The sequence below is a fragment of the Anolis carolinensis genome, unplaced genomic scaffold (assembly GCF_035594765.1).
Source record: "Anolis carolinensis isolate JA03-04 unplaced genomic scaffold, rAnoCar3.1.pri scaffold_19, whole genome shotgun sequence".
NCBI classification, from domain to species: Eukaryota; Metazoa; Chordata; class Lepidosauria; order Squamata; family Dactyloidae; genus Anolis; species Anolis carolinensis.
This window is the reverse complement of record NW_026943829.1, coordinates 2,975,943-2,988,098: the sequence shown is the minus strand read 5'-3', so window position 1 is coordinate 2,988,098 and position 12,156 is coordinate 2,975,943. Positions and strand designations below refer to the sequence as shown.

At 43.2% G+C, this 12,156-nt stretch overlaps 1 protein-coding gene across 3 annotated transcripts in view; it reads left to right on the top strand.

Moving 5' to 3' along the window:
• LOC134294699 (RNA-binding protein 27-like) overlaps nt 1–12,156 on the top strand; it is a 45,175-nt gene that overhangs the window by 13,419 nt on the left and 19,600 nt on the right. For all 3 annotated transcript variants that reach the window (XM_062966296.1, XM_062966295.1, XM_062966294.1), the window contains exons 3-4: nt 2,557–2,681; nt 7,366–7,457. In XM_062966296.1, the coding sequence (XP_062822366.1) occupies nt 2,557–2,681; nt 7,366–7,457 (217 nt within the window). The remainder of the gene's footprint in view (nt 1–2,556; nt 2,682–7,365; nt 7,458–12,156) is intronic.

Sequence of the window (12,156 nt, the reverse complement as noted above, 5' to 3'; positions counted from 1 at the left end):
GCTCCCCTCTGCACACATAAGCAAGTATAGAAAACTCTTTCCTGCCACAACAAATTGCAAAGATTCTAGTTTCTTCCTCCCCCTCATGTTCCTGATTCTAATAAGCAAAGGAAACCCTTGCTTCCAGAAACACCAAGACTGCAGCTGCTATCTCACATGTCTCCAACCAAAGCAGACAAAAGAAAATCAGTGTAGTTGCCTCTTCTTGCCACTTAAACCTTCATGTTTAAGCTCCAAACAGCCTTGTTCTTTCACCTCACTCTGTACGTGTCTTGCGTGTCCTATCTTGGGCAAATGTACAGGAAAAACCAATTTAAAAAGTTGTAAATTGGGACAACGCAAATTAATACTAATTTATTCAGGATATCCTTTAAAATGTTGGCACTTTTTAACACTAATAGTAGTTATGGTGATTAATTGAAAGCCAAATACATGCATTCATATTGAAGAATAAATATTATAAAATGGTTTAATGAATGAACTCAGTTAGCATTGACATGGATTGGATTAAGGCTCTTGCACAAGGTCTGATGGATGATTGGCATATATTTTCAGTGTTGCACTGTGTTAAATCTTTTATATATTGTATTTTACTATGTTCTTTAACTATTTTAACTGTTTTATTCTTATTTTATTGTATTGTAATGTACTGGTAGTGATCCTGCCAGTTGTGTAACCCGCCCTGAGTCCCCTCGGGGAGAAGGGCGGGGTAGAAATATTGGAAATTAATTAATTAATTAATCAGAGTTAGAAATTCCATCTTAAATTACAGTTTTATGTAAGTTCAAATTATTCCTGTGCAGCAGTGCACTATTTGAATCATCAAAGCAAACTTTCAAATTTAAAGTTTCAATTGTTAGTTTGCAACATTTCTGTACTATTGGAATAAGCTACGAAGGGTGTATAAGTTTTGGGGGATACCCTATATTTGAAAACACACAAATCTGAAAGGAATTTCTGCCTGTGTAACATATTATCTTCTTCGTGAGGGGAGCGTGAAAGAGGTCTTCGTTGCTTCAAATTATTATTGAAGAATTAAACTTTAAATTCAGTCATGCTGCTAGTCTAGTCCTTATGACTGTGGCTGCATGAGACAGTTTCTGTCCAGATAATACAGTCTGTTGATATGGGGGTTTTCCCCCCTGCTGTTCATAGAGCAAAAGGTAAGATAAATATGCTTAGGTAGCATAAGGTACAGCACTTTGCAACTCTCTTTAGTATGCAGTATAGTAACCATATTGTTTGTTTATACAAAATTGAGGCTTTATATTTTAAATTTGACAATGTGTCAAACACTACAAATTTTACAAACATGTCAAACAGTACAATTTTATATGCTAATTATAAAAATACAAAAAAATAAAACCTGCCTACATTTATATTTTTTTCCAAATTTCAGCTTCATAATTTCTGGAAGTTTTATCTCACAAGTTCCAGACAGAATTCGCTTTACTTAATCTGTGGGAACTTGGTCTGTAAACATTTATGCATTTGCACTCAGCAAGTGTCAAGCCAAAACAAACCCTGGGCTTCCAATCAACTTTGGAGCAGGGTTTCCGTACAGTAACTCCCCCACGAAAGCCACAGCTGGGTGCAAACCTACCATCCTCTACTTGCCATAGTAAGGAAGGCAGCAAGGTCCAAGGTAAGAAGGTGACCTACTGTGTTCTAAATAGGCAACATGAAATGGGTAATCACAAAGAAGCAGGATATTCTTTGTTGTTGTTGAAAATTTCACCACAAGAGCATTGCCATCAATAGATCCGGTCAAATCCTCCAAAACATTACTTTTGTTCAAGACTTAGGAAAAATATCACATTTCAAAATGGTTAATATGAATTTGAAATAGATTTTCAGTCCTCTGCAAAGCCAATGCCTTGAAAGAAATTCTCCTGTCTCTAAAACATTATGTATTTACACAGAAATGAGCAGCAAATCGATTTTGAATCTACAGTAGAGTCTCACTTATCCAACGTTCTGGATTATCCAACACATTTTTGTAGTCAATGTTTTCAATATATCGTGATATTTTGGTGCTAAATTCATAAATACAGTAATTACTACATAGCATTACTGCGTATTGAACTACTTTTTCTGCCAAATTTGTTGTCTAACATGATGTTTTGGTGCTTCATTTGTAAAATCATAACCTAATTTGATGTTTAATAGGCTTTTCCTTAATGCCTCCTTATTATCCAACATATTCGCTTATCCAACATTCTGCCGGCCCGTTTATGTTGGATAAGTGAGACTCTACTGTATTCTGATAACATACCCCAAAACCCATATCAGGTGTACTCTGAGAGAGATCCTAAGCATATGCTCTTTTTCTCCATTCAAGTAGTGTGTCACATCACAAACTCCTTTTAAAATGCCGAGGAGTTTCAAAATAAGTTTGTTGTCTGCTATTGGTGAGCTTTTCTTAGTAAATAATAAGTGTAGTGCTCTTTCAGGCATATCTAATAGGGCTGTATCAAAGAAAGAGAACTGTGTTTAATTCAGCTAAAGCTTGGTATGCATTATGAATTGATTAATTGTTTTGCATTTCTTTACCAGAAACATCAGGTTTTGTCAATAAACTCTTTGAGAGTCTGTATACCAAGGATTACCTAGCCCCCAGTGAACCAGCAAAACCAGAGCTGAAACCTGCAGGTCAGGGGAAAGAAGAAATCAAAGAAGAGGTAATATTTCATTTCTCAGTGTCAGCATATCGTAATACAATGCAAAACCTATTTTTATTAATGCAGGAGTCATCGTGTCTGTCCGTCTGTCCCCCCCCCCCCCCCCCAAATTTGTTGGGACTTATTCACAGATGATGTGCATAGAATTGTAGTCATGCAAAAATTTCACTGGAACGTGCCTGGGTGTGTAATAGAAAATTGTTATTGTTTTTTCCTTAATATTCAATTTTTCCTTAATATACTCCATTGTTGGCCAATTTGAATACCATTGAATAGTCTTGCAGCTTCAAAGCCTGGCTACTTCATATCTAGAGGATTCCATTGTTACTCAACTTGAATACCATTGAATACCCTTGCAGCTTCAAAGTCTGACTGCTTCATACCTAGGGAAATCCTTTCTAGGCCTCCTTGAATGCCATGAAGAAAACCCCACTTAGGACTATGCCACAGCAACGCGTGGCCAGGCACAGCTATATAAACTTTAGTTATATCCCTCCCCTCTCCCCAAAGGGACTTGTGGCAGCTTACAACAAAAAATACAGTGTACATAATAATACTCAACCAACTAAGACAACAAAATACATCAACCAACAAATCAGCAAATCATGATACAAAATAAAACAGTAATAGACATATTGGTTATAACAACAGAAACACAATAATTATAAACTGTATGATAGTTAAAACATGTAATACACAAGAGGCAAAATCAGCTCCTATTGATAAAACTGTTAAAATCCAGTTAATATTGTGATCAAATAAAAATTCAATCACTTAAGTTGTAGTTAACCATTGTCAAAAGCCTGTTTCCACATCTATGTTTTAGATCCTTTCTAAAGGTTATTAGAGTGGGAGCCAGTCTGATCTCTGATGGTACAGCTTCAGTCTTAAGCACACAAGTCACACATTTTTACCCTTTTTGTGGATTTCTTTTAAAGAATGAGAAGTATGGTAAACATTAGTTGTCTATACTGACAACATTTGTAGACTGCTCTATGTTAAAAAGTTATCTGGGCAGGTGATACAACAAAGTGGAAAAATCAATAGTAATAAATTCAACTTAACATTAAAACAAGTAGGCTGAAACACAAAAGGGGATAGTAAGAAAGCAAGTCTTAGTTTTTTTAAAAAAAAAAATTGAAGGCCTACTAGAAAATAGCAAGATGCCAAAAAGATAACCTGGAACCTGAGAATGCATTTCACAACTAGGATGTTATCACTAATACACCTATTACACCTCACTTGATTAGCACTTTAAGTATAGCAGGTGTGTTATCTTGATATCTATGCACCCAAGCCATTGGGAACCTTGAGGATCAATGCTATCCTTCTGAATTTGGCCTGAAAACTGACTGGGAATGGATCATAATAGAGCATTATAGAGCATGTCATCCCCACATAGTTGTTTGGTGCAGTCCCATCTGGCCATCTTTCGACCTTTGTCATAACAGAATTTAATAGGCTGATGTACCCACAGTGAAGTAATTCTGTTGATGGAATACCAAATCTGGATAAACGACAGCCAAGTGCCTGTGTCCAAGAAGTATATTAGTTGGAATACCATTACTAGAAAGTGCTCTATGCAGAGAGTTTCTTGTTCCTATGATGATAACGATACAGTGATACCTTGACTTAAGAGTTTTAATTCATTCTGTGACCGAGCTCTTTACTCAAAATGCTCTTATCTCAAAGTGTATTTTCCCATTGAGATGCTGTTAATTTGTTCCAGCCCCCCCCCCAAACCTTCCTCTCATTTTTGTTACTTATTTTTAAATAAGAAAATATACTTTATAAATTACAAATAATGTATAAATGCACATTCACATGGAACAATAAAAAAGAAATATCAACTTTAAAATGGTAGAAGCATAAAGTTGTGGCAAGGAAGCACAAATTAAGAGGCAGAAGCATCATTTTATTCATATTGTGCTCATTCCAGACTCCCTCCCTTCTTGCTCTCTCTCCTCCTCTCTTAATGAAGCCAAACATACCAGGAATAAATACCACACAAAATCAACTAACCTAAAGTTCCTCAAAGTGGACAAGAGCAAAGAGGACAGCAATCTCCCAAAGCAGTCAAGAGCATGAGGCAGGGAGGCTGCTCCTTTGAAGCCCTAAAGCCCTGTACTCTTGTGCTAGCTCTTAAAATGCTGCTCTTATGTCAAAGTGAAACCCAGGGTGAGCAACAGCTCTTAACTCAAAAGCTCCTACATTGGGACACTCTTAAGTAGAGGTTCCACTGTACATTAATGAGCACCATGGACCATAAACCTGGTTGAGCAGCATTCCAGAAGGTGCTGACCCTGGCTTAGACAGTTTTACAAATAAAAATCAGTAAACATTAGGCCAATGAGAACAGATTTATGATTTTTAAAAAAGAAAACATGATAAACTGGCCTTTTTATGTTCCTTGTAATCTCTATTAGCATCATATGGTGGAACTTGTGCATAAATGAGGTTGCAAACCCTGCACTTTGTGGTTGATGAAGCTGTCTGAAATTAGCTGCTTTGTCATGACACTATCTAAAGGACATTTGGCTGTGCTTTTCCTTTGTGTTCATTTTGGTTCCTTCAGTTATGATGCTTATATGTAGCTATTTAAAGTTACGCATTGAATATGGTCAAGCATAATTCAAATAATATTGTGATCAGCTGGCATTCTAATTTTGAGGAGGGCAGATTTGGTCCAGGAACTGGTATATCTTTAGATAAGTTTTCCAAATAGCAACATTTCAGATGCCTTCTAGAATGTTTAAGATTATTCCTATTTGTTACATATTTTATGCTAGAGAAAATGGATGATTTTCTGCAGAATTTACATAGTATGTTTTCTTCTGTGAACATTAATTTTGCAACAGTGAAACGAAAGCACAGAGGCTCACTCAACTCTGCTTGTTTTCACTTACCTCTCATTCTGATTTGAATTCTTGAACACAGGATGAAAGCTACCATTCTAAGTTTATACAGTGTATTGTGCAGTGGATATCCTTAGGAGAAGGTTTAGTGGAGGAAATAAACTAGAGCTCCTTAAGTGTAACTCTTGGCCAGGACTCACTGGCCAGGCTTCAGTGATGAATGTATTAAACAACTTTGCTATACTTAGATAAGGTCAAATGAGAGATGATACCCTCGCATTGCATAGTCTTTCCCTACCCCCTATCACTCATATGCAAATCATGTAATATTAGAAGTGATTTTTTAAAAGTCCTGTTCTCAGCCCTCTTTTTTGCATTCAGATGTTTAACTTTAGTCATGTGTAGACTTGCTGCTTGGCCGTTCTGCAGACAAATGAATATTTTCAATTCTTACTATTCTCCCTTTACAGACAAGGAAGTGTGTGTTTCATTATGTAACGAACAGTTTTGAATATGAGATTATGAAGTTAATCCACTACATTATTTCAGCGATTTTTCAGAGAATTCAACTTTTCTGCTTATAAAACAAATAGCACACATGAGACACTCCTAGATTTCTTTTTCTCTCTAAGAAATCCACACTTAACAGCTGAACTATTGTGTCTGATACAGGCAGTTTTATGTGGTTGTCAACGGTTGCAGGAATTGAAATTCCTTGATTCCAAAAATAGAAGACCACAAGAAATTATAAGAGTATTTATCCAAAAGAAATATGGGATTGATATCCTAACTCTTTAGCATACACACAAAACTATGGGTCACTCAGATATACCACCAGAATGATTGCTCAAATGGAAATAGTTTTATGAACTTCCCATATTCAGTTAAACAGAATAAAAGTGTCTCAAAAACCAAATTCAGATCAAAGCAAATGCAACTAAATTCACTGGTATGTTGTGTGGTTTCTGGGCTGTATGGCCGTATTCTAGGAACATTTTCTCCTAACATTTCACCTGCATCTGTGGCTGGCATCTTCAGAGGATCTGAAGCTGCCAGCCAGAGATGTTGGCTAAACGCCAGGAGAAAATGTTGCTAGAACACGACTACATGGCTCGAAAACCACACAACACTCTAGCAATTCAGGCCATGAAAGCCTTCGACAATACAACTTAATTCAGTTTCTAAGTTTGTATTTCAAGATTGCTCAGGACTGGTTTACCTTTTGTGTATTTAAGGACGACATTATGTCTGCAAAAAGAGTATGTATTGTACGCTATAATGGTGTTGTTAGAGATCTGATAGGCTTATCTGAAATCAACTGAAATTGGCAGTGTCTTTGCAGAATACAAATATCTTTTTCTCTGCCACAATAAATGAACAGGATAAAGAGTTTCATATGGAAGTATGCAGATTAATTGTCGCCTCCAGCTCCTTCTGCATTTTACTGTAGTTGTTAGAATTATAGTAGCAACTCACTCTGATTCAACTCAAGGAATGGTATAGCAAATTATGGGCACCTCACAGTAATCATGGTTTCTATAATTGTAAGTGTGATCATGAAATATAGCAGTTATGAAATTAAAACTGCTTTAAAGATAATTGACAAATAAGAAAATACATGATTAAAAATAACAAGAAATTAAAAACTTGCTTTTATTGAGACCTAATACATTTCTTACTTTGGTCAGTTTTAAGTATGTGTGTATGTGGTGATTTTGCTCAAACCTGTTTTTCTTTTATTAGGATTTTAGATTCATTTGTGTCTTTCCCCTACACATGAGGGTAGAATACAAATGGTGTGAAGTTAATGCTTTCCTGTTTTTCTTTAGACATTTCAGGAATCTTTTGAAGAAGAGCGGGAGAACAAAAAGAAGAAATACACTAGCCCACAGAAAAATCGTTCAGATCCTAATGAGCAAAGGTCAGTATTTTTCTTCAGCATTTTAATATGTATGCCCCCTTCCTTTGGGTTATGATTAGACTGCTTGCTATAGGGTGTTACCTTTTGTATTATGAATTATCCACTTACAGAAGTTTCTACTGCATCTATCCCCATACTGTTGTGATATTTAATAGCCTATGGCATTGCAATGATGACGGAGAAGAAATTATACTTATCTGCCACTGTGTAATTCAGTGAAGCTGTCTGGGGTGTTCAGGGCTCTTTTATACTTTGGCTCACAAGGAGAGCACAAAGGCCATTCGATAGTCCACTGGAACAAATTTGCAAGGCGCCTTGCAGACAAAATCTCTTAGATCTGCTTTGGCTTGGATATTGCAGTTGAGACAAGTCCCATGGATGTAATCTTTGCACCCATTTGTCCTGTATTATTCGATAAGTTCAGTTTGTGCAGCCTGACAGACTTACTTGGTGGAGACACTAGAGAGAGCCTTCTCAGTGGTTGCTCCAACCCCCAGGATCTCTTTTCAGTGAGAGGCTAAGCTGGCCCCCTTCTCACTTTTTGTTTTGCCAAAATGCAAAGATGATTCTATTTAAGCAAGCTTTTAACATGTAATTGTTCCCAAAGAGGAAACTGGAGTATGTGTTCTGCTTTTTACATTTTAAACTTTTGTATCCTTTAAAAATAATTTTAAACTGCTTTGATTGTTTTTATTATATTGTTTTAACTAATTTTACCTGTGAGCTGCCTTCAGTCCCACTTCAGGAAAACACTCCGCATATATAAATATTTTTCTTCGTGTACTCTGTGAATGCACACTAATGGAGAAGCTACGCCTGCGCAGGTTCCGACGGAAACTCTTCCAAGCTGAAGTTCAAATTTTGGCGGTAACCACGCCCCCCTTCCCAAGGGGCATATAAGGCAGCCCCAGGCGCCCGCTCTCCAGTTCCTTTTTTTCCGCCGCAAGGTTCACTTCGGACTCTTCGCATGTCTACTACTCGTTTCAAGCGTTGCACGCAGTGTGCTGCTAAAATTCCTGACTCGGACGGCCACGCCAAGTGCCTCTTCTGTCTTGGCGAGGCTCATGTGGTCAGTACCTGCCGTTTCTGCCTAGCTCTCACGGCTCAGGCCAGAAAGAACAGAGCCGCTAGGCTTAGAGCGGCGCTTTACGAAAGATCTCTCGCGCCAGAACCGACTCCGTCGACGTCGGGTACGTCGTCGTCTTCAGCTTTGAGAGCTATGTCGGCGCCACCAGCTAAGCCTCCGACAGCTAAAGCCTCCTCGGTCTCGTCCAGAGCGTCCAGGACCTCCAGGGCCGCTAAACCGGTCAAGCCACCGTGTACTGTGACGACGGCGACCGTGTCGACCCGCTCCGGGAAGGTGGGGCCTTCCTCGACGTCGAGCTCTCTGGCTTCGGTGACCTCGATCCGCTCTCGTATCGGTTCCCCTCCGTCCTCCTCTGCTATCAAAATAGCCTTTAAAAGGGCTCACGAGGAGTCTCGTCGAGCGCAATCTGACTCAGCTGTGGTTCCTCCCACACCTGGCAAGTCCTTGAGGGTTGCATCCAAGCAACCGCCGGCAAAGAAACGGCTGACTCAGCGCTCCTCTTCCTCGGCCTCCTCAAAGAAAGACCCGCCATCTTCCTCGACAACCTCCTCGAGAAGGTCTTCTCCTATTGTGCCAGCCCAGAGGCCTAGAGATGTTTCTCAATCTCCATTGCACCCCCTGTCTGATGGGGAGCTGCAGGACTCACCCCACCACTCTACCCAAACGGTGGTCAGGGTGCCGGTGCCGGAGCCCCTTGCGCCGCCTCACTCGTCGCGCCAACAGCTCTTCCCTCCCACCTCGACACCGGAGCGTGGCAGACAAACGGCTCGCCTGGCTCGGGCAGCCCAGGCCTCAGCCTCTAAGGATCCTCGGCTCCCGGCCCTCTCTTCCCGCGAGGCCTTGCCTCCTCCCGAGACTGTGCTTTCTTCTCCCCCTCAGTCCCCCCAAGGGGCTGAGGAGGAGGATGTTGATATTGACCGCCCAGACTCTGTCCTCTCGGCCTCGGTGGTCTCTCTCGGTCTCGACCTCTCTCCTCCCCACGATGCGTATGAGGCGGACCCGCCTTCTCCTACTGACAATATTCGTGCTTTCTCTGAGCAAATGGTCAGAATGGCCGACGCCCTGGGTTTGGAGATCAAGCAAACCTCCAAAGCAGTGTCTGATCCAGTTTTCAAAAGGGTGCAGGCCCAAGCTCCGCCGGCCACGCTACTCCCTTTCCTGCCTTATCTCTTGGACGTTATCCAGGCCTCCTGGAAAACCCCTTCCTCCATTCCTCCGACCTCGAAGAGGATCGAGACTTGGTACCGTACCGACGATGATACCTTGGAGTGGCTCAAACACCACCCCGACCCCAACTCCCTGGTCGTTAAGGCCTCTCAATCCTCAGGTCGTCAGTCGAATACTCCGGCCGACAGAGAGGGGAAGCGCTTCGACGCCGTGGGTCGAAAACTTTACTCTGGAGCCCTTTTGCTTTGCCACATGGCGAACTATGGAGCCTGCATGGGTGCCTACCAGCAAATTATCTGGGAGAAGGCACAGCCCTTCTTCGCTAAGATGTCGGACGAAGACCGCTCCGTCCTCACTACCCTCCAACAGGAAGCAGACTCGCTTGCTCACCACCAAATACAAATGGCGAAACACACAGGTGATACTGCGGGCAAGATGATTGCCCACGCGATTTCCATCCGCCGCCACGCCTGGCTGAGGTCTTCGGGTCTCTCCTCATCTTCCAGACAGGTCATTGAGGACCTTCCCTTTGACGCGCTCGGACTATTTCACTCCGGTACCGATGACAAACTCAAGTCTAATCATGACTTTAAAATTCTTGCGTCTAAATGTGGCGACCAACCGCAACCTCAGCGCACTCGCTGGTTCCCGCACCGTTCCCGCCGCTTCCCGCCGCAATCTTTCAGACACCACTCTTTCAGGCGGCCTTCGGGCTCGAATAATCAAACCCATCACCAACCTCGTCGGGGACCTCATCCGCAAAAGCAACGCGGTCGAACCACCCCCGCTCCTCCGCAGCCTAACCGGCGTACCTGACGCCAACCCCTGCCAAAGCTCCTCGCCCGCTACCGCTGTAGAGCCCACGCTGCCTCGACCCTCCGGCGCCTTTGCAGACCGCCTAGCCCCTTTCTACGATCAATGGGTGTCTATTACTTCAGATGCATGGGTTCTCCACATTGTCCAAGACGGCTACGCCTTAGAGTTCACGGACCTCCCTCCTACAGGTCGCGTTCTCCACTCAAATCCTTCCCCAGAGATACTGGCCGAAGTCGAAGCGTTACTGGCCAAAGGCGCTATCCGTCCCTCCCCTCCCGAACTGGACCCTTTAAGTTTCTTCTCCAGATACTTTACAGTCCCGAAGAGAGGAGGCGGGCTACGCCCCATTCTGGACCTAAGGGCCCTCAATATATTCATTCGCCCTTCCAAATTCAGGATGGTCTCTATTGCCTCTATCCTCCCGATGCTGCAGCGGGGAGACTACTTTGCCTCCATAGACTTACGAGACGCCTACTTCCACGTGGCGATACGGGAGGCGCACAGACGGTTCCTATGCTTCAAAGTTCTCGACCAAACCTACCAATTTACCGTTTTACCCTTCGGTCTCGTCACGGCCCCAAGGGTCTTTACCAAGGTCGTCGCCGTCGTAGCGGCCCACCTCAGGCTACATGGCATCACGGTCTTTCCTTATCTGGACGACTGGCTTCTCGTCGGGCCCGATCCGGTTCTTCTCGAAAATCACGTCTCCTTCACGCTGCGTCTTCTAAAATCTCTCGGCCTCCAACTCAATTCCGAGAAGTCAAATCTCTCCCCGTCAACCCGAATCCGGTTCATCGGGGCCCTCTTCGACTCCATCACAGAGACTGTTTCACTTCCGTTCGACAGATTCCTAGCTCTCCGTCACCACATCGCCCTTTGTCGATCTGCCCGGAGGGTCAGAGCCCGTGCCATTCAGGTCCTTCTAGGCCACATGGCCTCCACGGTTCTCACGACCCCGTTTGCCAGGCTGCGCCTTCGGGTCCTGCAAAGGTGGTTTATAGACACTTTCAAGCCGTTCCACCACCACAACTCCAGATACCTGTCGGTACCGTCGTCCGTCCGCCAGTCTCTCTCATGGTGGACGTCTCACCAAAACGTGTGCAGGGGCCTCCCATTTCACCCAGCCCCGCCGTCGCTAACCATAACCACGGACTCCTCCACCTACGCTTGGGGAGCCCACATGAGCGGTCTAACGGTTCAAGATCTTTGGTCCCCATCCGAGAGGACCAACCACATAAACTTTCTCGAGCTTCTCGCCATCCTCAAAGCCCTGAAAGCTTTCTCCCGCCTCATCCGCCACAAGTCCATCCTCATTCAATCGGACAACCTCGTGGCAGTATTCTACATCAACAAACAGGGCGGTACGGGTTCGAGGAAATTGATGCTCCTCTCCTCCCGTCTCTGGGTTTGGTGCATAGCCCACGACGTACAGGTCTCTGCAATCCACCTGCCGGGTGCCCAAAACGACTTAGCAGATGCCCTCAGCAGGATGACATCTTCCTCTCACGAGTGGAAGCTCGATCCCGAGATCCTCGACGGTCTGTTCCTCCACTGGGGACGCCCTACTCTGGATCTCTTCGCGTCTCCCCACAACGCTCAGCTACCCCGCTACGGAGTGAGACTTCCCCC